Here is a 27,638-nt window from a genome sequence, read left to right on the forward strand (position 1 = left end):
TTATATAGTGTCACGCGGAGCGATCCGCACGACCAATGTGTATGAAGTTGATGTCGTCTGCGCGGACCCGTCCGGTCCGCTTGACACTAGCCTAATAAAGCTTCCATGGAATGCATTTGTTAAATGGTGTGCTAGAGCGAAATTCAATATAAAAATATGAGTAGGGGGAGTATATCTGATATTTCTGTCGCTTAACTTCAAACTCAGGCAAATCCATTCTGCTATAAGGTTGATTATGTTTTAGATAATAACAGGTTTTTTTTTATTTAATGGCATTTTATTTAAAGCAAAATGGATTTACCCAGATTTGAAGTTAAGCGACACATTTATAAATGAAAACCTATAATTGTAAATTATATTATAGATGTAAATAAATAAAATGTAAACGAAGCTCACTCCGGACTTCAGACTGCGGTTCTAGCTATCCGAGCTGACGCGTTGATCCCTGAAACCACTTTGCCACTCGAGAGCTTCGTCACTTAAACATTAAAAAATAACATCCATTTATATTTTTAGCTGTAGGTAGCGCTAAATAAAGTACGTCTGATTAGATCCAATAGTAAGAACTGAACGAGACGAACCGTAGTTTCTAACTAGAATCCCAAGAAATTCGACTAAGCAACATCCGTCAGCCAGTTCAATTAAAGCCCGCCCATTCCACTCATTCCAGTAATAGACTAACTTTCTATTAAAGCGACTCGTTTATGTAAAGGCTGCATCTAATCGGCAATTCATATGACTTATGACGTTTTGCCTTAAAAGAAAAATTTTCAGACGCTGAAAGCGTCTCGATGTCGTTAGCACAAAATCTTTTCTTTAATTGGTCAGTTCGTGACTCATTAACTGAGAAGTATCACGCAATACGACTCGCAATTGTCCTCATCCTCACTAACGACGGCTATTTCTTTAGAATAGCCTAATCAAGTGTAACACTCGCTTCGATACAATTTATTTAAAGCCGGCTCCACATTCTCGTGAAGTTTTGTGTTTAAAAGACTATAATTCCTCTACACTCTAGAAGCGCTCCCGTCAGTGATCCGCGCATAATCTAGGTATTACAGCAACCGTTTCCAATCAGTCCATCTTGCACGAAAGTCAAATAACAACGTCACAGAGGTGGGAACCTGGAGGGGCGCTCGCACACGGTTTGGCACGGTCTTGTCATATGTCCCGTCAAAATTGACCTCGTGTAATGCGTGTAGTTTTGTCACGAATGTGATTGTGGACCCAGCTTTAGGTTTATTCTGAAATGTGTCGCTTAACTTCAAACCTGAGTAAATCCATTCTGCTTTAAGGTTGAATATATAAAAAAAAAAATAATATGATCTGAAAGATATTCAACCTTATAGCTGAATGGATTTACCAAGTTAAGTGACACAAATGTCAATGTACTATTTTATCGTGCGACATTAACAAAAAGCGAAGGTCGTGAATTCGACCGAAACGACCTATGTGCGTTTTGAGCGTATTTTTCGCGGGTAACTAGGTCGTTTGAGTGCTGCAGGGGCAATTACATAAATTCGGATGCGGACGGTCGTTTCTCTTGGATGACCTTTGATCCGAGAAATAGTGGTACTAGTGGTAGGATCACCGTTAATGATGTAGCTACGTGTATTTTCTAAAGCATCTACACTAATGTTTTTATTGTAATAAAAACAAAACAAATAATTTCAAAAATAAATATTAAATAGGTGCCAATACTTTCAATAATGACATAAAATTCGATCTACAAAAGAAATGTGATGTGCTGATGTGATATTGATACCTACCGACTGCATCAAAAATAGCTACTATGACATTTACAAGCGTTAGGTTAGGTGCCTATGTCTTGATAGGTATGAAGAATAATTTCTACTTGTCTTAACAAATATTTTAACCGCGAACTGTAGATATTTGTCTCAGTTTGGAAAATTAAAAAGTCTTAAACATAATTATTTTCCGTTCAGTCTAAATACATCCAGAAAGTAGAATCGCAGCTACGTGTAGGTATATGGAACAGCGGATCCACATTGTCCACAATCCTCAGTACAAAGTTAAGTACAAAGCTAAAGTTCCTCGATTGAAGTGCCATTGTGGACTGTATCCTATTTTCGCCAGATGGTCGTTCGTTAAGACGTTAACAAAAGCACTGAACTCGAATACTTTTCTGATGTACGGGGGCGAGCTGCTTTCAGTGTTGATTCAACCGACCGTTTACTATTAAGTCATGGAAATTGTGCAGTTTCCTAAACCTAAGTCTCAAGAATCGTGTGGGCACAGTATAAGGACGAGTCAGTAGTTACTTTCCGGCAGCGGCGACGTGAAAGGTACTTACCTACTGCGTTCGAAAGCGCGTGGTTGAACAAAATTACTATAAATGTTACTCGACATCGTCCAAAGTAAGATGTTGTTATTTAATACTATTAACTATAAGTATTAGTATAACAATACCACATTATATCAGTCAGAAAACACAAAAAATATCATTATGCATATTATTCTTATACACGTTTATCCAAATCCGCTTGCATGTGTTGCGTACATGACGCGCTTGTACGCGCGGCGTACGTTTCTTGGAAGAGTTATTACTGGTTTTATATTTACTGTGATGTGGGAGGTCATATAAGAAATAGGATTATTATTGGAACTCGGGAATGTGTAGCTGCGGTATGAGCAAGGCTGGATCCAGCTTCGTGGTCAATTTGTATGTCGTCTATTCTATCCCCTTTGTCGCACTTCGTTAGGGAAGCAACACAAACGTTGTTCGCACTGTTCGCAGTATGCCATCTGTAAACATACCGCTTCATTGGCGCATCAATGTTATAATCTAAGCTTATCAAAGAACTTAAGGCATAATAATAATATACAAATTTTCTCTTTGGTTTAGTGGCATATTTATTCTTCAAACAATACAATCATTGGGTCAGAAATTCCATTATATACAATTTATAGATAACAATACAATAAACCATTTGAATTAATACTAAATAACATTCATAAGTTTATCGACTTAAATCCTATCAAATATCAAATATTTCTTCAACACTATAGCAGCACCTAGTCAATAATAATGATTTTAGATTGTCCGTAATGACTTTTAGACCAGGAGGATGCCTATTAAATAAAATCACTTGCTGATGTCTTGCGCAATGCTTTACAACCTGAAGTTTAGGAAAGAAGCTGGGCCTAATGTTCTTCGTCCTTGTAGCTGTACAATTGTTATAATTATTTTTAACAGACTGCTCTAATAGCTTTTTTCTGTGCAATCATGGCTCCGTTTATATTATATAAATAACTATTGCCCCAAAACCTAATGCTATAGCGCAATCTGGACTCAACTAGAGCATAATACACTAATTTGAGTTGATCCAAACCTAAAACATCTCTAAGGCTTCTAAGGACTGATTCGTAACAAATTTGACAAATTCAGAGTGTTTTTCTTAGATAATTTATAGTTCACTTTGTTTTATACATTCCACTATTAAATGTGCCAGAATCACGAAATTGTTATATTTAAAATCATTTTTAAAAGCAAATCTTAATTACTTAACTAGGTAAATAAAATAAAAGTGAATGCTGAAAATTATTCGGCGACAAACTGCTGTCAAAATCTTGATTTCTGTTTACGAAACTTGCATTTAAATAATTATCAACACTACCTGGCAACCAAGATTATACCATATCTGAAAGGCAATTTCTTTACGATTCCTGTGAAACAATGAAAATGTAGACGTGTCTCCAAATATCTACTTTACCAGGAATTAAAGTGCTGCGGTATTAGTTACCTGGCATTGGTTACTTTTCGATAGAGAAATGTACAGCAAAAATTGCTGAAAGAATCTGTTAGCAGATTTTATTTAATACTTAATACGACCTTTCAACTTTATTTTGACAATTGCTGGATATCGTCCACGATATTTATGAAGCCAGCAGCATGCTAAAGCCAGTGCTCTCGAAATCGGGACAAAAGACTTGATTTAACGAAGTCCCACAATATTGACCCATTAACCGGTATAGGATGTAGTGTCCAAGAAATGCGTTCATTGAAATGACACCCACGATGAGCAGCCAACATATTTTAAAAAAAGGTAGTCCTTGATAGGACTAAAACTAAGAATGTGTCAAAAAAACACTGTCGGGTGTATGATGGAGGGCATACAACAAAACTTACAACATAAGCAAGGAGAAACGGAGAATGATGAATTTACTAATAAATAATCATTTTTGAATACATATTTAACACATTATAGAAAAACAAACTTTGATTCGGCCGGCTTCGGTACCTTTAACACAGTTTCGAATTTGTCAAATTCGTTACGAATCAGTCCTTAAGAGAGTATGTGAGATAGTGCTGGCATCTGACGGCAGAATATTACCTACCGTAATATTTCCTATTGATCATAAAGTACCTAATAAGTAACTTCCTCAAGTATCTTGTATCAATCAGAGTAATCAGACACTCATTTACGTACCGTTCTATTTTTACCCAACGCTAGAAAAATAGTTTCAGCAAATATTTGGAAAGTATTTTTCACTAGCCAACTAACCATGGACCCTGTGTTAAGATAGTAATGTTGAAATTGGTTTGTCAGGATGTGATGCTTGGTGAGGTCCCGTCGCTGATTAAGTATTTGAACTACGACTCGGGCGTAATTGTGGCCGGGTACAAACATCACTGGGAGGTCGTTGACTGCGGCAGTGGGCAGGTGAGTGCATGTCTTTATCTGTATTTCTAGATTCAGAAAGAAATGTGAGTGTGCAGGGTAAAACGTCCCACTTTGTCGATTGCTATTGCCGCACTGTCAGTTTATTCATATAAAGATACCTACAAGTAAATCTCGCCTTAATGATAACCGACAAAGTGGGACGTTTTACTAAACACACTCACAAATATTTTGATGTATTATAGAAACGCATAGGCTTAGAATAAATTTAAAAGCAGAAAATTACTGCCTTGGGTGCGAGTTGAACGCACGGCCTCTGGATCGATACTCCAGTGATTTGTCAACTGAGCCACCAAGACGTAAACAAAGCCAGTGAAAACTTGCACATTATTGGTGAATGGGACCTAGCTAGGACATGCAGAACCGGACCGGTTCCAAGAATTTCATTTCCCGGTTCTAAGTGGTCTAAATATTAGAGGAAAAAGCAGAGGTAAAAAGGAATATAATTTACTTTATAGAAAATAACACGACCACATAGTTCTAGTTTAGGAAGAGAAGTGAAGGAAGATAATATGACAGATATAAAAAACATGTTAGAGTGTTCGAAATACAAATAGTATAAAATAGTAAAAAGGTTTAACAAGTGGGACTGGAACCGAGAGTCTATTTTTAGGGTTCCATACCAAAAAGATTCAAAAACAACCCTTATGGCGCGATTCTCTCCGTCTGTCTGTGTGTTTTGAGAGAATTAGCACATTGGATTGGAAATAATTAACAAATTTTTGCCCTATACCTTACTGTGGTTTGTTCACGTTATATAAGGAAGTACAATAGTACCATGGTTTGCAAGCAATGTTGCAAATTGCACTACTTGCAATAAATATCATGTTTATTTTGTCAAATGCAATTAAAAAAAGAAATAAATCTGATATTTTGAAAAGAACCGGGAGCACCGGTTCCTAATTTTTAGTCCCGGTACCTTTGCCACCATAAAATTACCTGGATTTTCCGGGAAATCGAGAACCGGGAAATACAGGGAGCATGCCCTAGACCTAGCGACATGTGCCGTCAGATAAGAGCAAGAAGTTCCAAGTCATTGTTACTCACCAGTTTATTTTAAGCGCTGGTAGCCTAGCGGTAAGAGCGTGCCACTTCCAATCCGGAGGTCGCGGGTTCGAACCCCGGCTTTTACCAATGACTTTTTCGGAACTTATGTGCGAAATGTCATTTGATATTTGCCAGTCGCTTTTCGGTGAAGGAAAACATCGTGAGGAAACCGGGCTAATCCCAATATGTGCGTTTCCACATTATCCGAACCGATATCGGATGTAGGACCGATATCCCGTACATTGCAGGCGCCATCTTGGATTTTTTCCATTGAAATCCTTGCGACATCCGATATCGGATCGGATAATGTGAAAACGGACTAAGGCCTAGTTACCCTTCGGGTTGGAAGATCAGATGGCAGTCGCTTTCGTAAAACTAGTGCCTACGCCAAATCTTGGGATTAGTTGTCAAAGCGACCCCAGGCTACCATGAGCCGTGGCAATATGCCGGGATAACGCAAGGAGGATGATGAACTTTATTTTAAGCCTGTTGGCATCGATTACAGACGTTTTTACTTGTGAAAAAGTTAAATCCTGGAAATAAATACGTTCATGTGCTTTACCGTTATTAGGGGAACGTACCTACATGACCTACATCCACGAACTTGAGTATGTTTCGGGTCGTCATCCTAAATGCCAAAATGTGTATAATTCCATTAGACTTATATTGACCGGGATATAGACCGTGATTACCTTTTTGATTTTTATCGAGCTCCCGATATTTCGACGCAGTTGCATGCATCATGATCACGGAAAACCGTGCACAACTGCAATGCAATGCAATGGGTTTCCGTGATCATACTGCATGCAACTGCGTCGAAATATCGAGAACTCTATAAAAATCAAAGAGGTAATCACGGTCTATATCCCGGTCAATATAAGTCTAGTGAAAACAACCGTGAATCATTCAAAACTATTATTATGTTTAATTCCTGTAATGTTGCAGTGCGTGAAACGAGCTGACAACGCAGAGCAGCGCCGCGGCACCCTCGTGAACGCGCTGCGAATAGGCGACGAGCGAGATCGCCAGATCGTGCTCTGCTACAACCGTGTGTATTACCAAAGAGGATCGAGTATTATTGAGAGTTACTGTAAAATAAAATGTCAAAGTCAAAGTAAAATGTGTAATTACAGTGCATAGACTGCCATCTCTCGACACAGGCTTAAAACTTTTGAACCTCAGTTTTGACAATTTGGCCCACATAGCTTGATCTGTGTTAAAATTTCAAATATTAATATTAGCGCCATTTATCCGAGCGTTCCCCAAAGGTGTAACGCCATCTAGGCCACCATACCTTTTTCTTTAGGGCTTTGAGGTACGTTTTTTTCTTAGACTGTATCCGTCTATACGGAGTTACATTTGTCTATGCTGTAGCTAAACTCTATAGTTTAATATCACGCATTGCCGAGTAGCCAAGTATCCATACTAATATTATAAATGGGAAAGTGTGTGTGGTGTGTGTCTGTTTGTTTATCCGTCTTTCACGGCAGACCGCGAGCAAAAGCAAAAGCTAGTATGTATGTAATTAGTATCATTACCACGCGGCTTCTCTCACGTTAAATTCCAAACTTTCGGAATGCTCCATACAAACGTCCACGTCCACCCCCCCCCCCCCATTTTAGGGAAGTGGTGTGTTAGAAAGAGACAAAAAGTAGCCTATGTCACTCTCCATCTCTTCAACTACCTCCACTTAATAAATCACGTCAAATCGTCGCAAACAAACAGACGCACACACACTTCCCCATTTATAATATTAGTATGAATAGGCGGTTACTTTGCATTCTTAGTCGACGCACTAGCGACTGCGGGTTACCGTGATAACTATGTATTATTTATAATTATGGTTTTAAATATAGGCGTTCATAAATATCTTGAAGATGTAATATTTGTATAAGCAAATATAGTACCCATCACGCCGCGTGGTAGATGGAAGAACGATTAAGATATTGAAAACGTTCCACAGATACTTGCCACTTCGAGAGGCTGACCAACCGCGGGCTGGAGAGCGAAGCTGAGTACGACTTCCACTGGACCTCCGTGCCGCTGGCAGTCGGTAAATACCATACATATACATGCATACACACACGACGACGTCACTCCGAGAAGCCTGTGGAGACACCAAACCTGCGACGTGAAACGAAAACGAAACGCCGCGAAAGGTAGTCTGGCTCTGTCGCGCCAATACGCAAGAGCGATAGAGATAGATATCTACGAGCGTTTCGTTTCGTGAGCGTTTCGTGAGCGTTTGCGCCATTCGGCTACCTACCCAGGAGGATCCTGCACTTCTGGGCGGAGTTAGGCTGGCTAGACCCCTAGCCGGAAAACACAGCACGCACAATGGTCTCTCTCTCTCAGAGGGTAAGTGCGGGAACCGGAGCCCATAACCATAACCTACTACACATGAACTAAACTACTATACATAAACTCAGGCCTGTATTCCCAAAATGGATAGCCAGAGCACATATGTAAAGCTTAAGTTCAATCACCGGCATAAATACACTTGCGTGACCTGACACTTGCGTCCTTATACATTTTTGAAGTATGTATGTTTGCCTCCTGGAAAAATAATTAAAATCACCATAATGCTACAAATATGTATATAGTTATAGTGCAGATGTCTATATGTAGGTATATACATATCATTAGCTTATAAGAAATAATTGTAATTATAATAAGTACATAATTACAATATGTAAGTTGCTATGCCCTTACAGGGTCTGTATTACCTGCTACATTTATATGTAATGTGTAATATTACTGCAATAAAGATATTTGATATTTGATATTTAAATATGTGATGTTTTCTGTATCTTGTCACATTAACGCCGTGTTTGAAATGTCATACGAAATTGTCAAACGATTAACAGCGACAAGGTTCAGAAATCATCACTTATTTATGCCGGTGACTGTTCCATATACATAATTTGCACAATGAACGTAGTCAGTTAACGACGAGACGCCGAGACTTAACTCGGGAGAGTGGTGCTACGCTCATGATTAGGTACAATATGCGATATTTCCTTTGCTCGGGTATCAATATCAGCATTAGCACGAGCAGATAAACAACAATGTTGACTTGTTGACTTCGTTGTAAAACCTAAATTACTTTTCAGTACAGATGGTGTTTTTTTTACACACTAGTGCGAGAAGTGGTTCATTATATGTCAGGTCCAAACTTCGGATGGCCATCTGTACTGAAAAAAGTCGTACGATACACGTGCAAAAAGGAAATTCGAAACTCGTGTCGATTTAAAACACTCCCTTCTTCCTTTTTTACGCACTTGTATCGTAATGTACTATTTTAATCACTGGGCCATAGGCGCTGGTCACAGTTAATCAATCATGAAGTTATAAGGTGTTTAAATAACCAGTGATCTCGTATTTAATAGCAACTACAGATGTTCAAAACTTAAAAAAACCGCCTTCAAAAAATAAGCGCGTTAGAAAACACGGAGAAACTGATGGTTAGATTTCCTACCTAAACCTAAATAGCTAAACATCCAAATTATAAACTAATCAATTATTTTTTGAGTAACATACCTCCTCCTTTGTTTGAAGTCGGTTAAAAATATCAATTGCAGTGCAGTCACTTTTTCAGTTTTGATAACGTGCAACCTTGTTTAACCAGAAAATTGGGGCATTCGACCGCGGTTCGACCTCACAGCCGTGTCGTTTGATCTGACGTGTCCTAAATTAGTTACTCAACGTTATGTAAAACGAACACATCAAAGTCAAACTTGCCTTGAACAAGTGTGATGGTTGTGCTTTTGTCGTCTATTGACAAATATTTTCCTACGGCCCTCTCGCACTCACAAAATTAAGAGTATGATCGTGACTGCTACGATAGCAGACGATTAATGTGCGACCGTCTTAGTCCCGGGGGATGTAGCTACGAATTAGGTAGTTTATATATGTAGGTATAGCACTTTTCTCAAGTAATTAGATAGTCTAGAACATAGCTGAAGTACCTACTAATTTGATTCTATAGGACTTACCTTCATTTTTCACTTCACTCTTAATGTTTAATATGAAATCGAATTGAGTGCCGTCACGGTCAATTCAGTTACTTAATAAATTTCTACCTGACTTATTAAATAGAAATTGGATTTGAAAATAACTTCTGTCCGTGTTTTACTTATAATTATCTGATGCTTTAGTTCGTTCAAGGTACTTATAAAATATTTTATTTTAAGAACAGTCAAGTTCCCTATTGTTTCCATTATCTTTCAATCTTTTAATTAATTATGCGAAGTTAGACATTTTCATAACTACACGTTGAACTTTTATTAATTAGAAAAAGTTTAAACAAGACACTTTGTAGGTGCCTAATTGGTATGAATGAGGTAACTTTTGACCTTCGTCTTCAAGTCGGCTACTACTTAACCTGTAAGTTTGTTTTTATTTAAACAATAATAAAAATATTTTTCAAGGATGTTCGTCAAGTCACGGCCGAATAAAACACGAATACGGACAAAAACACGGTCCTCCATTATTCATTTTCGAGTATTAAACATTTAGCATGACTTCAAGTAGGTATGGATGGATATTGGATTCTCTCGCGAGAATGGAAAAGCAAGTTATACCTACTCGATCGCCAAGTAGCAAACTGTTGATCCATTTATTCCTGGCACGCAAAAACGTGTGAAAAAATTAGAGTATATTTTCTGTTTAGCACTAAACGTGTGTTATAATATAAATGTTGAGACATAATATTTGTTGCAGTAAACGCGTTCCCATACATAATGGCGTTCGCCGAAGACTTGCTGGAGATACGTCTGGTGGCGAACGGTTCGCTGGTGCACGCCGCCTGTATCCCCGGCCTTAAGCTGCTGTGTGGACAACGCGTAAGTACATACATGCATAAATTAATCCCATACGGGCTAGGCAGAACACATTGAACTACTCAAGTTTCAGGGCCACTCTAAAAAAAATTAGGGGTTGAAAGAAAAAGAAATTGAGATACTCTTCACGTTCAGAACGATTTGCTGCATGCCGCCTGCTTCCCGGTTTGAAGTTGCTTCGTGCACAGCGCTTAGGTACAGTCAACCAATTGGAACCACATTGAAACCCTAGGCCACTGTAGAACTATATACGTCATAGTAAGGTTTTGGAGAAGTATTGTAAGAAATCTCATTGTCATTTTGACATAGTTGTAGAGTGGCCGAGGGTTCTAATTGGTTGACTGTACAACTTCAGGAAGAAGAATAAAATACCAGAACATTAGGTTGGGTTTGCCGAAAACGTACTGGAGATATGTCTGGTATCGAACAGGTTGCTAGTTCACTAGGCTTGTGTCGTTCACGAACTATGAACTGTTAGGAATAAAATCCCATCAATGACCGAAATGAACTGAATCTTTCCGTGCTCTGAGAATCGGTCTTTGCTCATTTAGTTCAGTTTAGGATCGGCGAGCGCGAGCGGTTTGGATCGAGAACGAGTGTGTGACTTCGCCGATCGAGAGCGAGAGCTACAAAAAAACGTCAAGTTTTCATATTAAACTTCGGTTACTTACAACCTTTCGACCCGGAATGTCACTAAGTCACAATCTGTGGACTATTCGTATCATTTTGACACTAGTCGATCCCAATCGTTCTGATCTTTCCGACCGCAGTGGTCGCTGGTCTGACTGAACTAAATGAGCAAAGACCTAAAAGAGCGAACTAGTTCGTGGAAACGATTGAACGAGATCGGAGCGCTCCAATCAATGAACGAAACGGCACAAGCCTTTCACGCCGCTTGCATACCTTCCCTTAACCTCTCGTATGCTTAGTAGCAGATCTGCTCCATATTGTTTCAACTTTAAAATGTGTTTATTATGACTGATTAGTGATTACCTATTTGAATGACAATAGGCTACTTGCCTCCTAGTGAAATCAGCTTTTTTTTTAAGAACTGTCAAAACGAATTTGAACGATTTGCTAATATGGAATTAATATGAAATCGAATTGAGTGACGTCACGGTCAATTCATTTACTTTATATATTTCTACGTGACTTATTATTAAGAGGGGGTAGAGCAGGGAGAATTTTCAGAATCTGTCAAATTACCCCATTACACACACAAACACCCTTCACTCACACTACCTCAATTTACTGTGAAAGGTCAGTGACCCTTAATTTTTTTCAAGAGTGTTATTTTGAGTTTGTAGTCAACTACTGACCTCCTTTGAGAAATTAAAACTGTAAAAAAGGTAGCATACAAGAAGACAGAGAAAAAATACGCATCATCTAGCTTTCCTTCTCTGTTCATGTCTCATGTGACTTAAATTTACCTAAATATGTAGATAACGTTCCTTATTCAATTGATTGTTTATCTAGGTGTATTTCAAATTACTTTGCACTTCATTTTGCGTTACTTTTCTATACTTAGATTAAAAATCGTCAGCCTGCCTATCCCCGCAAACATTATTCAAAGACGTGTGTGAAGGGCTAAAGGCCGATACCTCCAGGCAGACAATTATGGTCGCGTGATAAATGATAAAACATCAGCCCTATCACACTATTTGTAAGTGCGATAGGGACGGCCCGATGTTATACCATTTATCGCGCGACCATGATTGCCCTGCCGGTCTTCGGAGGCCTGTGCTGTGCATTACGTATATGCGGGGTGTATTAAAGACTAACAGATAGGTACTTTATTCTTTTTGGTCGTTAGGTTTTTTATCAATTTATCATTTATTTTGATACAAAAATAAAGTATGTGTATAAAATAAAAACCTAATGAATAGAGTACACCTAACAGCAGTCATGTCAGAGACACAAAGAAAGACAGGGAATATCGACGCATATCTTATCTTATCCAATACTGCCATCGGCATCTGCATCAGACTCTTGATCTTACCCAATTTCCGAGTCCCTTCTCTTAATTTCAGTTCCTTGAGTTGAAAATGTTGAAACTCATACTTAGTATTAAATAAACCACAAATACATATAAAAATCACAATATAATTTTAAATTATGGTTTAGGCCCTGTACCAGTTGCAGTCGCCACGTCTGTAAAGCCCCTTGTAGTTTCTTTTAAATGGCTAAATACCTAGATGTCATGTCATACACATCTGTGATGTACCTAACTGAAAATTAAAAAACATCGCTCAGAGATAAGGTTCAAATTAGCATGGAAAAAATACAGTGCAGTCAAAATACCATCAAAATACGAAAAAGCATATGTCAATGTCAATATCACTGCCGTATGCCGTATTTCAGGCCATAAGGGCTGTTTTCTCAAATATGAAAAAATCTCAAAAGCAGAACTTTAAATAGTATTTTATGCAACAGGCGTTTAAAGGAGATCAAAAAAGACGAGTGGCGTGGGTAACAATCTGAGGCGAAGCCGAAAATTGTTATTAAGACGGCACGAGTATTTTTTGACTCAGTTAAACACCGTTGCATACAATACTTTTTCTACGACCATGCACTTAGTTTTTAATAGGTTTCTTGAATAACTTTCGTGAAATTCACACTGTTTCCTGTATTTTGACGCAAAGGTTTGCACTGTCAGCTCAGCTGCCCAAAGCCTTCCGCGCACGCGCGCCGTATCGTTATAAGGCGTTGCCATGGTTACAGAGCCAAACAATGCGTTTTCAGTTTTTTCGATAGTGCGCACGCGCGGAAAGCCGGCGGACACTGGCTTTGGGGAATAGACTTTTATGTAGGGTTTTAAAGATCTATGCACGACCCTGTAAATGACGAATAATAGTTCGGGAGTAGAAAAAAGACTTTCTAGGAAAATTATTTTGAACTTGATAGGTAGAACAATTTTTAAAAGTTGTACAAAAAAATCTGAACTAAGTTTGTAACTATATAGTTCATATGAAAAGCATTTTTTATCTTAGATTGCATATTTTATATGCATATTATCGTTTTTTTTTTTTTTATACTACGTCGGTGGCAAACAAGTATACGGTCCGCCTGATGTAAAGCGGTCACCGTAACCTATGGACGCCTGCAACTCAAACAGTGTCACATGCGCGTTGCCACCCCATTAGAAACTTGTACACTCCCTTTTGCTGTGTTAAGTACACAGCAAAAAGGAGTGTACAAGTTCCAAGGAGGGTTCGGGTTGCCGACGACTCAAAGGACAATAGACGGAACAAGTTAGTTCCGTAAGTCCTCCCGTCATCAGCACACCGCACCCTCGTTGAGCTCTGGCAGCCTTACTCACCGGCAGGAACACAACACTATGAGTAGGGTCTAGTGCTATTTGGCTGCGGTCTTCTGTAAGGCGGAGGTACTACCCCAGTTGGACTCTGCTCTAGATTCGAGCGAGACGATATCCGCTGTGCTGTGCCCTACCACACAAAGCGGAATATCATTCGCTATGCCCTACCTCCTACACGATCGTCGTAACGAATTTTCTTTCAAATAAAAAGAGAATTATTAGAATAGGTTGACGGTGTCTACCGTAAACTGGGGTTACATTGACCAATTTGGGAATTTAAACTTCTCTAGCTTCTACATTTAATGGGTATTTTTACCCATTAAATGTAGGAGTTAGAGAAGTATAAATTCCAAAATTGGTCAACGTAACGTAACTAAGGAAGAAAAAAAATGGGACTTTTTCGGTCATTTCCTGCTAAAAATCTAAAAAGGTAACAAAATAAGTGATATCAGGATTATTGTTTTCTGTCACGATGCCTGCACGTATGAAATGTTTCTTTTTAACCCAGTGGTTGACTGGTAGAGAATGCCTTAAGGCATTATGTCCACCATTTGTACTTTTTTTTTTATGTGCAATAAGGAATAAATAAATAAATAAATAAAATAATGTACGCAGAAAAAAAACGATGTGATCAAACATAAACTAACATTGGGGTTACTTTGATACACTATATATTTTTTTTAATGATAATCGAATGCAATCCCTTACAAAAGTATTTTATGTCAAGAAAAGATAAAAAAAATGGTTCGCAGTCAAATATTACAACTCTTTAACGCTATTTTGGGGTTACTTTGATCAAGAATAAAAATTAACATCTTCGAAAAACCAACTTTATTTACAATTATTTCAATATTTATCACAAGAAGCGATCAAATTATCAGCCTCAACAAGTACCGTGACAAAATCAGACAATAATTAACTATGTGTCATTATGGTCAATGTTACCCCATGCAAGTGATCAAAGACACCCCACAGAGTAAATCATTAGTAGTAAATACCTAGGTTGACTTTATGATACAAAATTCAATACAATGGTATAGCTAAACACATTTCTGGCAACCTAATATTCACTGTGAACCTTTTACTTTAATACCCACTACGTTCGTTTAGAAGTTTATTTAAACATGAAAAATAGCAACAAACTATGCTTATATTTTGACACGTTATCCGCACTGCCCACGACCATACTTACTTATTCACCTCGTCAGAGCACCATCTAACTATAAAGGTTGGTTAAGGGTTATCATAATATGTGTAGATTTCATTACCGACCACTCATAACATATTAAATCCTTATTTTTTGGTAAAATTAATATATTGTTCGCAATCCGAAGTCATATTTTGTTCGCAATCCGAAAGAGTCAACCCTTTTCCCTATTCACCCCCTTCCCGACCCTATTCACTCCAACGTTAGGGTGAGCGAAAATTACTAAATAAAACGACATATTTTCAAAGACAAACCGAAGTTCACACTGCCGGAAGATTTTTTGTGTAAAAAATTAGCATGGCACATATAAAAAAACTGCTATCGACGTTCAAAAGTCGGTTTTGGCCCTATTCACCATAAATTACGTTAGTTATACCCGTTCCGACCCCATGAACCCAAAATCTTCAGAAAACGATGTACTATGTAGCCCAATTTTATTTGGTATTTTGGAGGTAACTAGTAAAAATAATTTAGTTTTACAATTGTGCGAAAATAGATTCTCATTTGGCCGGTTTTTTTAACCTGGCCTGGTGGCCTAGTGGTAATAACGTTAGCTGCGTAAGCTGAAGACCCGGGTTCGATTCCCGGCTCAGCCACCGTGGGCCTTGTCGTTTTTTCTTTCGTGTATGATATCTATTTCAATATTATGTATGTATACTATGTATGTGAACACTTTATTGTACATAAGACAAGTTAGGACATAAAAATACAGTATAGTTATGATGTACAAAGGCGAACTTATCCCTATAAGGGATCTCTTCCAACCTTTGAGCGAATTGAAAATTTATTATTTATATAAACTTGAAAAAGAACAAATCAAAAATGATTCAATAAAATAATTTTATTTCTTCCCTAGTTGTATAGTTTCATACTTATGATTTTTATTTTAAAGTAATCCGTCTATATTATAGCAACCATGGGTGATTTTTGCGGACTTAAGTAGAAACGTAGAGGTAAACGTAAAATCCAATAAATTTGAACGTCAACTTTGACAGACATGAAACTGTAAATAAAAATGTGTGGCTTGCACATTTTCACTGTAATTTTAAATATGTAACACATTTTTTTTAGTAACATATTGTCACTTTTCACTCAACAGATAACTGTTATTGGCCTAATACTATGTAAAAATACCTATGTAAGTTGAATATTTACGGCTGTTGTCCTAAATACCAATAATAATAATAATAAGCCCCCAGGGCAGCTTGTGGCGAGCTGAATGGGAAGTGGCGTCCCTTGGGTCCCATGCCCCCGAGAGTCGATCAGATCCCTCCCTCCCGCTTGCCTTCATTGGCCGGCCGGAGTGAACACTGAGCAGGGGTCGCAGGACTCTCACCTCTGGCTTGCCTTAACCGGCCGTCCAGAGTGGGGTGCCAGAGCTATATGCTTGCAGGGTGGAAGTGAAATATGCATAAGACGCGAGTTGGCACAGTGGCTGTTTCGTACAGACTGGGTAGAAAGCGGCGCACACCTCTCCACACCCTGAGCCGCTCAGGCTATGTTGTGCCCTTGTCGCTCCGTGCGAGCGGCCGTTTTTTTTTTCATGTTTTGTAACATATGAGTAAGGCAGGTGCCATAGTTTTTCCAATAGCACCGGTTACGAATTCACTAGCAACTCAACATAATAGCCCGGTTTCTTTTTGTACCTTTATCTTACAATAGTTCTACACTAACCGGGGCTTGTCCTTGGGTGCATTACTATAGTGCGGACAGGGATAATCGCTGGTTTGTGTCACATTACATTTAGATTAAACTGTTCAAAAGGGCCTCTGCGCTGTTGGCTTCGGCCCCACGTATGCCTTACAAAGGTCCGGGACCCCATGGTCCCGAGATATGTAAAGAACAAACATAATAATAATAATAAAAAACATAATATATTATTTTCCTACTTTGATTGCGGAAAATAGAAGGAATATGTCAAGAAATATAATAACATTATATACCCCCGGAACCCTTTTCACCCCAAATTACGGTATTTATTAAATTGTCATTATGTAAAATGTCGGAAACTACGGAACCCTACACTGACGCGCTCTTGGTCGATTTTTCATCTTAATGCTATGTAAGAGATAATAAAAATTACACCTCCCAATTTATAATAAGTTTTTTTTGCAAAAAAAATATTTATTGCTCTCCGAGATATTTCTAAAAACCCCTGACTCAATGGGGATACGACGTTTCATAACAGAGTTCCTATGATCACCTTTCTGCTCCATCATCAGATTAGCTCCATGATACCATAATATTGCATTGTCACTTGATTTACATATGTGTGCAAAATTTCAGCTCAATTGGAAACCGGAAAGTGGGTCAAATTTAGCTTCTACGTTTTGACTCAAACTAACATACCTACTAACAAGGCAAGTTGAATAAAAGCTTGTACCTATAAAGGCTTCTGATACTAGATTTGCAATAAGTTTACTTGTCATAATTTAAGAACAGATGAGACAGACATATCCAATGACACAAGTCTATACCGTTTTCGTGAAACTGTCAAATCACCTCATACAATTTACGGCTGTAAGGCAACCAGGTAGGGTTTATTATTGCACTTTAATTACATATTAATGATTTCTAGCCCGTAAGATATATATTTGCTTTAACAATGGATAGATATTTATGCGGGTGAAAGTGTAATTTAGGTTTTTATAAAGAATCAAATATTTTTAAGCGACCCGATCAGATATGTATGCGGATAAGGACCCTCCCACATCTACCGTCTTGCGATCGTAGCGTCGGGCCAACTGTATGGCTAAGCCGCGCTGACGCGGCGTCTTTTTCCATACAGTTGGCCCGACGCTATACGCTCGCGAGTCGCGAGACGCTAGAAAGAGAGACGATGTTTTTGCCGGTCACGGAGCATCACAAATTTTTGCCGGGAACATGTCGTCATATACTTATGGCCCACTATAGAAAATCAGATATTTTTGCACGGCTGTTCATAGTCACCAGCTGGTGTTCCATGAATATTTGGTCTAGTTGAGTGGAGAAGTGCCATTCAAAACAAGCGCTTTGTAAACAACGATGTATTTAGGTGATTTATAATTATTATTGTTTTCAACTTACGGTTACGTGTTCGCGGTATGCACAGAGTAAATCTTTAATGAAATTGAGTCATTTTTTTATAATATACACAATTAAATTTGAACCAGAAGCACTATACCTATACCCGCTCGCATTCCCCTTTTTTCTATTCTAAGTAAGAATCGATTAATACGTATCTGAATATGTATAAATAAATTAAATTGTAATTGTTTACATACAACCTGTGAAGTTTGGTTGACAAAATTTGACATAGGTACTGTCATATATATTTTTAAAATGACGTACTGTTAATACCAGCGTAATGAAAATGTATTCCAATGAGTAAAACAAAACATGAAACTTTTTTCAATTTAACCGAACTAGAATGAAATCATTTATACTCATTCGGTTGTGTTCATTATTTTCTTTAATAATGTGATATATTTTTATTTATTTTTTATGCACAAGCCATGCACCTTAAAATTTTAAATGAGATTGGATCTCCACCTGACATATTTGATTTACCCTATTTATTTTGAGCACAGTTTTACACTGGTATGGTTTTTCGTGTACGTACACTATTTTCTGTCAAAATATTTGTCAAATTTAATTGTCAACGCGGAGCGACCGGCGACACGTCTGCCTCCGATGAGCCGCTCACGGCATCTAATCGAAAGGAGAATTCTGACAGCAATGGCGAATGTATGGAAATTTTACGATAGTTTAAATTTAAGGTAAAATTTCTTTGTTGCCTTTGAGAGGAAAAATATAAAAAACCTCAAAACTTCTAGTCCATTTATCTGGCTTTTAGAATCACTTAATGTTATAACTAAAGTATTGAATTTTTTTAACAAAGTTTACTAAACGGCGACATACGTTTTTCTCATTTTAGGTCAACTTTGCGTGGGTTTATTTATTATACCTTTAATAATTAGAGATTCTGAATAGTCAAAAGTTGTAGACACACTCTTTAAGATAATAACTCCATTTATTTTATTTCATTTAATTTAGAAATGTGAGCAGCATTTGTTAAACGCCGAATGCACTTTTCGAGGATTTCGTACGACCCCCTCTTAAGTAGAAATTGGGTAGACTTATTAAGTAAAAATAACTTCTATCCAGGTTTTCCTTATAATTATCTGATGATGCTTTATTACGTGCATGGTATAAAATATTTTATTTTAAGTACAGTCAAGTTCCCTATTTTTTAATAGGCGCATATGAAAGGTTAACCCTTAAATGCATGGTGATGTATATATGCATCATATGTTTGATGGCCCGTGGCTCGATATGTAGCTGTCTAAAATCACATTTATAGCTTAATTATGATTCAGTATTTATTATTATTTAATAAATAATTAAATAAATTAAATAATATTATGATTTACTGTTTATTATTTAAGGATAAAGATTAAATGGCGGAAAAGTGTGAAAAAACGGGATGATGGCGATTTTTAGTATGTGATTTAGGCAGATTTTTTCGGAGTTAGTAATTAGTTTATGTTTAAACATTTTATCATGGGGGTTTCACAAATAAGGTAACTGTACACTATTCCGGGATAGTAAAATGTGGTACATTATTCCGGGATACTTTGGTTTTTGTCGCAAACTAAGGAAACTATCAGTAAAATATTAATTTAAGGCAGTATTTTATTAACTATAGATCAAATAGAACCGAAAAAGTCGATTTTCGAATATCTATCATATCTTTTGAAGCCGTGAGGTACCTCCAAACGCGTAAGTCGCAACCACGCAGTGGTTTCTATGGACGTGTTTGACGGTGAGCTTAACGCGGCAGCGGAACTTCTTAAGGGTTTACTGTGATGCGGGTAAGTTTATTTATATTAAATTTGTATCATAATTGTCTTATAGTTATTAAAAGACATTTATATCATCTTTTCAAATTAATTTAAAGCATATTTTAATTAAAATACCCGCTCCCGGAATAATGTACACCATTTTGACGCGGTGTACATAATTGCGGGAGTATCCCGGAATAACGGAAACACAGTCCGCAATGTTTTTATGTTTTATTACTATTTGCGGTGAAGTATATTTATATATTTGATGTAAATTTATTGAGTAAAGATTACAGATTATAGTGACATAATTACGGTACATATATTTTTTAGATTTTAGTCTCATAATTGAGTACGAAATGTATACTCGTTGAGTAATACGTGCGAAATATTGGAGTGTGGCATCGACATTAAATTTGTTTTATTTCACAAAATTAAAGCACAAAGGTTACTTATTTCGATGTTTTGAGTATAATTGTTATATAATCTTCCAATGTACTAAGAAAAAAATCTTGTTTGTCTTTTAATATAGCCTTCGTTTTGACTGCCGTAATTAAGTACACGACTTTATATGAGTGTATCTTATTCCGGTATGCCTATATAAAGTATATTAAAATATAAAAACACAAAATAAGGTATAGAGACCCGACTATTATGTTTTGAAACTTCCTTAGTTAGCTAAAAATCTTTATACCGCATATTGGTTTGTCCGTCAGTCAGTCTGTCCGTCTACGATTTAGCTCAATCATTATTACTACTTGAAAGCTAAAATTTACATGAGGATAATACATAATAGGATAGACATATATAAATATAAAATAGTACAAATTAGTCAGACAGTCAATCTGTGTAAGAACGGCCTATAATATTTATTTATTTAGTACTATTTATTTATATGTACATACTTGAATAACGTATCACCACCATATATGTATACGGTGTAGCTCAGTGATTACCAGTACCAAAAAACTGAAATTTTCACGAGTACCGTGCAATTTTTATAACCGGCAATAGCTTCTGGATTGAAATTAAATTTTGAAAAAAAAAAAAAAACCCCGACATTGTAAAGCGTTTTTCATCAAACATGGCTAAGAACACTCTCGACTAATTCAGCTTTCAAACGAAAAAAACTAATCTAAATTGGTTCATCCATTCGAAAGCGATGCCTTAGACAGACAGTAAAACTTATAACACCCTTTCATTATATCATACAATAGTTATATTTCCCATCCCACCCCAACCCATCAAAACATTGCCAATTATAAAAAATACACTCTGTATAAGCATCTATCAAAACGATATGTGCATTTATATATTTATGTAAACAATATTTTTAATTCGTTTTTTTACATTATGCTTCAACAACGTGGACTTTAAAGGTATCCCGTAATTACGTACAACGACTCCCGGAATTGAAGCCATACCAAAATTGTTTCCCGGAATAATGGGCAAACTAAGGGTTAAGTAAAACAACGGTAATTTCTATAAATTAGAAGTTACGATGCAAAATAGTGTCTTAAATCCATCGTAGAAGACTTATCCTTAAAATAAAATAATTAACACGACTAGAAACTTCACATTTTTTTTACAATCCTCACTCAAAGTAGGAAACGTCTTAAGTTCCCGTAATATGGGACAGTTACCTTAGTGTACCTTTCTAATAGTAGTCAAACATTACAAATAAAACTTACCAATAATTATATATTTATATAAATAAGTTTTGGTCTATTTAACTTCTAACACTGATTTAGTATTAAAATCGGTATTAAATATTTTTTTAATTATTTTTCCCAGAGTCAGAAAACCATTGTCTATCACATATATTAATATCTCGTTAAAAGAAAAATTCATGCATTTAAGGGTTAAGTTGCTTTGTCAGGTACGTGTATATCTATATCTTATATGTATAATGCGATACAACCATCGCATTTGTTACGTATTGTGATCAAGAAAATCTAGGTTATGAAAGTAGAAAATAGAGGTCCTTGTATAACACCCGTGTCGTGGCAAGTAACTGGGCACAAACGCTCACGAAACGAAACGCTCGTAGATATCTATCTCTATCGCCCTTGCGTATGGCGCGACAGAGCCAGACTACCTTTCGCGGCGTTTCGTTTTCGTTTCGCGTCGCAGAAATGCTATTCGGCTAAGATCCTGGTAAGAGTCTAGCTAGGACAACTATCACCTTGCAATAAATAGCTGCAGCAAACTATTTTAGATATTATATTATTGATATCGATATTACTTACACAACAACTTACCTAGCTATCGCAATTGTGGCCGCGTTCAGATGTTTCGGAGGGGCAGGCCGTACAGCTGCGTTCGTGGCCCACAAACTGGTCTCGCCGGAAGATCAGCGCTGACCCCTGGGTCAACATCTATGCTGAGGCGAGACCATTTCGTGGTAAACCCGTCATACATTTTTTAATATTAATTGTAAAATTTTATATAATACTTATGTAGATAATTATGTGTTTACCATGAATAAACTATTGAATCTTGAATCTTGAATCTATCTCCTGAGGTGTTTCCCTTGCGCTATGAAGAGGGGTTCTTCAAGAAACAGGTAGTTAGGGTTCTCACGCATCAGTGGCTCCCCTGATATTGATTCTGTCCATTCCATGGCCGGCGATGACTGATTTCCATCAGGCGGCTCGTCTGCTCCAGCTTATATCATTTAAAAAAACTTTAGTGTTTTCTAACAGTCTTAAATTGGACGCCTTTCTACAGCATCCACGCATATAGGTAATCTAATTCCAAAGTATACTTGCTAACAAATATGTATAATCGATTAGTCGCACATACTGAAAAAAGCAGGTAGGTACTTAATTGTGCGATTTGTGCCCGGAATACACTTTAAAAATATTCTAAAAACATTAAGAGACGTTCTTGAAAACTTTTTATTGGAGTTTAAATTTTTTATCCAATAGGAAACTTCGTATTCTAAAAACGTTTTGACGGCAGATCTGCAGTTTAGGGTGGACGAACAAATTGACGTCATGATGTCAAATGATGGCGATGGAAATTATGTCAAAATGAGATGAAAATAACATCAATTAGTTTCAACCAGCCTTCGATGCCCGTTGTCACTGTTGTCAGTAACGTGCCTCGGCACGTCATCAGGATTAATTAATGCGCGCACGTGCAGTCTAAAGCGGTCACTTTGACGTATGCAATGCAGTATTTAGTATTACGCTTTACTTTATCTATGTACATCCATATCAAAAGTTCTTTAGAGGTAATATGCTTAGGGCCGATAAGCAAATTGGCTAGGTATATTAAGAAATATCTATTTGGTATTGCATCGTAATTTTTACTTTACGATATTTGCAACCGATAAATTTAGAACAATCTGTTACAAATAATGAATCATATTTGCGATGACAGAATTCATAGATCAGTCATTTGTTTCGTTTCAAATATTGAACATTTTAAAAGTGAACTGACAGTCAATCACTAAGTAGTTGATATTACCTCTTACCTGAATTTAGACTTCAGGTAATAGGCTAGTTTCCTATACTTAAAATAAAATATTTTTCCCCTCACTAGCTCGGAAAAGTCGGAAACACGCGTTTTGTCCTTTAATACCAGCGGGTATAAACGCATTTTATCCACTAGTGGGTAAAATAATTTGACCTTGTATAAAGTCAAATTCATTGCTTTAAAATTGATAAAAGTAGGTGAATCTAGTAATAAAGATGATTTACCACCTGTGGAACTACTGGAAGCAGTGATAAACGCATTTTTTGCATTGTAGTTTCCTCGCTATAGTGAGGGGAAAAGTTTTGTGTTACACTCGGGTGCATATGTATTTTTCCCCTCACTAGCTCGAAAACACGTGTTTTGTCCTTTAATACCAGCTGGTAAAAACGCATTTAATCCACTAGTGGGTAAAGTAATTTGACCTTAAATAAAGTCAAATTAATTACTTTAAAATTGATAAAAGTAGGTGAATCTAGTAATAAAGATGATTTACCACCTGTGGAACTACTGGAAGCAGTGATAAACGCATTTCTTGCATTGTAGTTCCTCGCTATAGTGAGGGGAAAAGTTTTGTGTTACACTCGGGTGCAAATGTATTTTACTTCTCGTGTGTTAAAAAACTCGCAAGTTCAGGATTCTATTCTCGAACCACTCGCTTTGCTCGTGGTTCAACTATAGAATCTTATTCAGTCCACGAAATAAAGTACCACATAATTAGAAGAAATACGTAGTTATATTTAAACATAATTTCTATTTAATAAGTCAAAGAGAAAGATATAAAGTAAATGAATTGACCGTGACGTCACTCCTCAGTATTTCATAGTAATTCCATATTAGCAAATCGTTTTGACAATTCTTAAAGAGAAGCTGATTTGACTGGTAGGAAACTAGCCTCTTGTACAAGTGTATGTACCTACCTACCTGCATATTGCAGAAAACTTATATGGATGTAGATACATACATAAATAAATAAATAGTAAATACTACTTTAGCGTACTAATTAAATTAATGTTTTTACAGGATATATTCTACGTGGCCTGCGCGCCTGAGTACGTGCCCCTGAACGATGACGACGAGGCCAACCTAGGGCTGCCTCCCGAGAGCATGGAGCAGATCCGGCAGCGGCAGCAACCCTACTCCGTTGACGGAGACGACAGGTCAGTCCCGGCCTATAAAGACAAAGAATCTCTAGACATATTCTACCCGCCCTGTGTCCTATCAGTGTATGTGCCTCTGAATGACGACGAGGCCAACCTAGGGCTGCCTCCCGAGAGCATGGAGCAGATCCGGCAGCGGCAGCAACCCTACTCCGTTGACGGAGACGACAGGTCAGTCCCGGCCTATAAACACAAAGATTGCCTGGATATATTCTACGCGCCCTGTGTAGTAGGTACATGCCTCTGAATGACGACGAGGCCAACCTAGGGCTGCCTCCCGAGAGCACGGAGCAGATCCGGCAGCGGCAGCAACCCTACTCCGTTGATGAAGATGACAGGTCGGTCCCGGCCTATGAGCACACAGGCACACATTCTGCGTGTCCTGTCAGTGTATGTGCCTCTGAATGACGACTAGGCCAACCTAGGGCTGCCTCCAGAGAGCCAAGCGCGGATCCAGCTTCGTGCCAACTTAGGCTCCAGGGTGGGGGGGGGGGTCATGGCCCCATGACCCCCCCCCGATCCGCGCATGCAATGCAGAGAGCATGGGTGGAGCAAATCCGGCAGCGGCAGCAACCCTACTCCGTTGACGGAGACGACAGGTCAGTCACGGCCTATAAAACTATAAATTTTCACCTGTGATCTATTTACGCTTGCAGCAGCAACGAGCCGAGCACGAGCGCCGCGGCCCGCGCCGCAGACGCAGCGTCAGCGTCGAGTCGCAGCAGCTCGATGTCGTCAGAGCACGACTCTATACGGCCGCCGCTGCAACGCACGGCGAGTGTGTCCCCGCCTAACTCCCCGCAAGGTAACAGTCAGCCACAGTCAGAGCTGGTCTGTCTTCAATGCAAGACTCCATACGCTACAGCGCATAGGGCGTATATTGTTTCGTAAAGAATAATAGTCATATGAGTCATATCTTAACAGTCATATGTGAAGGCCATGCAAACTTCCTTAGTCACTTACGCGAATAAACTCACAGAACTATATTTTCCATGAATAATGAACATTGAAAACTAAATCGACACGAGTTACGAATTTCCTTTTGGTACGTGTACTGTATGGAAGTTTCGACCCTCTGAAGTTTCGACATGACAAAAATGACGCACTTCTCGCTCTAGTCCGATCAAAAAGTATGTGTACTGAAAAATACTTAGGTAAATAATCGTGACGATCAACAACTTTCAAAGCTCTTCCCATGCAGTATAGCAAAGAGGATCGAGTGTCGAAGTAAAATGTGTAATCACAGTGCATAGACTGCCATCTCTTGACACAGGCTTAAAACTTTTGAACCTGTTTTGACAATTTGGTCCATATTCTTAGCTTGTTATGTGTTGAAATGTCAAATATTAATATTAGCGCTATCTAGCCGAGCGTCCCCCAAAGTGTATCGCCATCTAGGTCACCGTACCTTTTTATGTATGGTTTTGAGGTACGTTTTTTTCTTAGACTGTATCTGTCTATACGGAGTTACATGTCTTTGAGTATAGTGACCGGAATCCTAGTATTATCACCCACAGGATTTTACTTGACCTTTTATAATGTTTTACAGTATCAAGCTCGACTTCGACCGAGCAACCGCCGACGCCGCCAACCTCTACGTCGTCGTCCCGCTGCGTGCGAGTGTACAAGATCCCGCACGGCAACCTCGGCGCGGGGGCCTACGCACGCCAGTCGGTGTCTGTGGACCAGGTACGCGAGATTTAGACAGTTTATTTATTACAGTGTCAACTTCGACTCCCTTTTCATCTGGCGCGACTGCCTATCGCAGCGCGCTAAACACATTCCCCTCGCGCTCCTCGCGCCCCAAGCACTGGTGATTTGTAGCGCGCACAAAATTTACAATATTGGCACTCTATAGGAGGTTCTCTGTGATTTATTACAGTGTCAACTTCGACTTCAAAGGATCAACTCAACGTCAGCAACGTCGTCTCGCTACGTGTGAGTCATATAAGAACCCGCAGGGCTACTCTTGCATGGGGCCTTATGCACAATCGATCGCAGTCGGTTCTGTAGACAGACCAGGCCACGTAGCCGAATGACATTTCAAGACGCCAGGGTCGCCATACGCCGGTGAATGGCCGATCTCTATCGCTCTTTCGTATTGACGCGACAGCGGCCTTTCGATCGGCGTCTGACGTCGCAGACATGCCATTCGGCTGAAGGCCAGATACGACCGTCGTACTTGTGGACATTTCAGTTTCTGGTTGTTGTTCCGTTCAAGTTTGGGTTTTTGTTTATTTTCTGTCGAGCGTTAGTTCTCTGATAATATTCCCAATCGATGAACTTTCTTGCAGCATCCATCTTATGGTCTGAAAAGAGCGAATATTTCAAAATCCTTGCTGGTTGAATCCACGTCACCTCATCTCGATAGCTAAAGACTTACTTCTACCCACAGCCACGGCCTCAAGGCGCGGCGGCTCTACTCCAAGCAGCAGCATTAATGCCGCATCGGGTCCAGGCGGCGGCCGCGCGCGCCCCAGAGCCGCAACCCGGGCCCTCGGGGCTCCAGCGCCATGACTACCAGCGCCCCACCACCTCGCGCGCCTCCGAACCCAGACCTTCCACCTCGAGGGACTAAACCGCACTATGGAACTGATTCTAGTCTATTTACAAACTTTACTGTGTTATTGATACCTTTGAAGTATACCAAATATAATGTTTCATTTGTTCGTCATGCACGCCGCACGCCCCGCCCCGCTACACGCAATATGAGTGTGCGCTCGGGCCTACGGCTCAGCCACGACATTGGTCTAAGCGCGACAGCGGTGAGCGGCGGCCATACATTGGAGCGAAACACAGCGATGGGACTTGTCATTCGCACGTATGGCTGCCGCTCACCGCTGTCGCGCTTAGACCAATGTCGTGGCTGGGCCGTTATTTATAATTTCAAATAGGGTTCTGGGGACAGGAGTTGTTAATATATAAGACAAAGTCCTTCACATCAGTGTACTTTTTACAATCAAGGATTTACCAATCTTATATTTTCAATTGCGTAAAATTAAGTCAATAAGACTTGTCTTTTATCTACCCGTATGTGCCCAGATACCCATCTAGATAATAA

At 38.6% G+C, this 27,638-nt stretch overlaps 1 protein-coding gene across 1 annotated transcript in view; it reads left to right on the top strand.

Moving 5' to 3' along the window:
• Nucleotides 1–27,275, top strand: part of LOC125240840 (GTPase-activating Rap/Ran-GAP domain-like protein 3) — a 28,329-nt gene extending 1,054 nt beyond the window's left edge. Inside the window, exons 3-10 of the mRNA XM_048148978.1 lie at nt 4,572–4,685; nt 6,696–6,798; nt 7,714–7,803; nt 10,473–10,594; nt 24,441–24,577; nt 25,234–25,382; nt 26,127–26,266; nt 26,973–27,275. Of these exons, the coding sequence (XP_048004935.1) occupies nt 4,572–4,685; nt 6,696–6,798; nt 7,714–7,803; nt 10,473–10,594; nt 24,441–24,577; nt 25,234–25,382; nt 26,127–26,266; nt 26,973–27,155 (1,038 nt within the window). The 3' untranslated portion in view covers nt 27,156–27,275. The remainder of the gene's footprint in view (nt 1–4,571; nt 4,686–6,695; nt 6,799–7,713; nt 7,804–10,472; nt 10,595–24,440; nt 24,578–25,233; nt 25,383–26,126; nt 26,267–26,972) is intronic.
• The last annotated feature ends 363 nt before the right edge of the window (nt 27,276–27,638 follow it).

This window comes from Leguminivora glycinivorella, chromosome Z (genome assembly GCF_023078275.1).
Source record: "Leguminivora glycinivorella isolate SPB_JAAS2020 chromosome Z, LegGlyc_1.1, whole genome shotgun sequence".
Taxonomy (NCBI): Eukaryota; Metazoa; Arthropoda; class Insecta; order Lepidoptera; family Tortricidae; genus Leguminivora; species Leguminivora glycinivorella.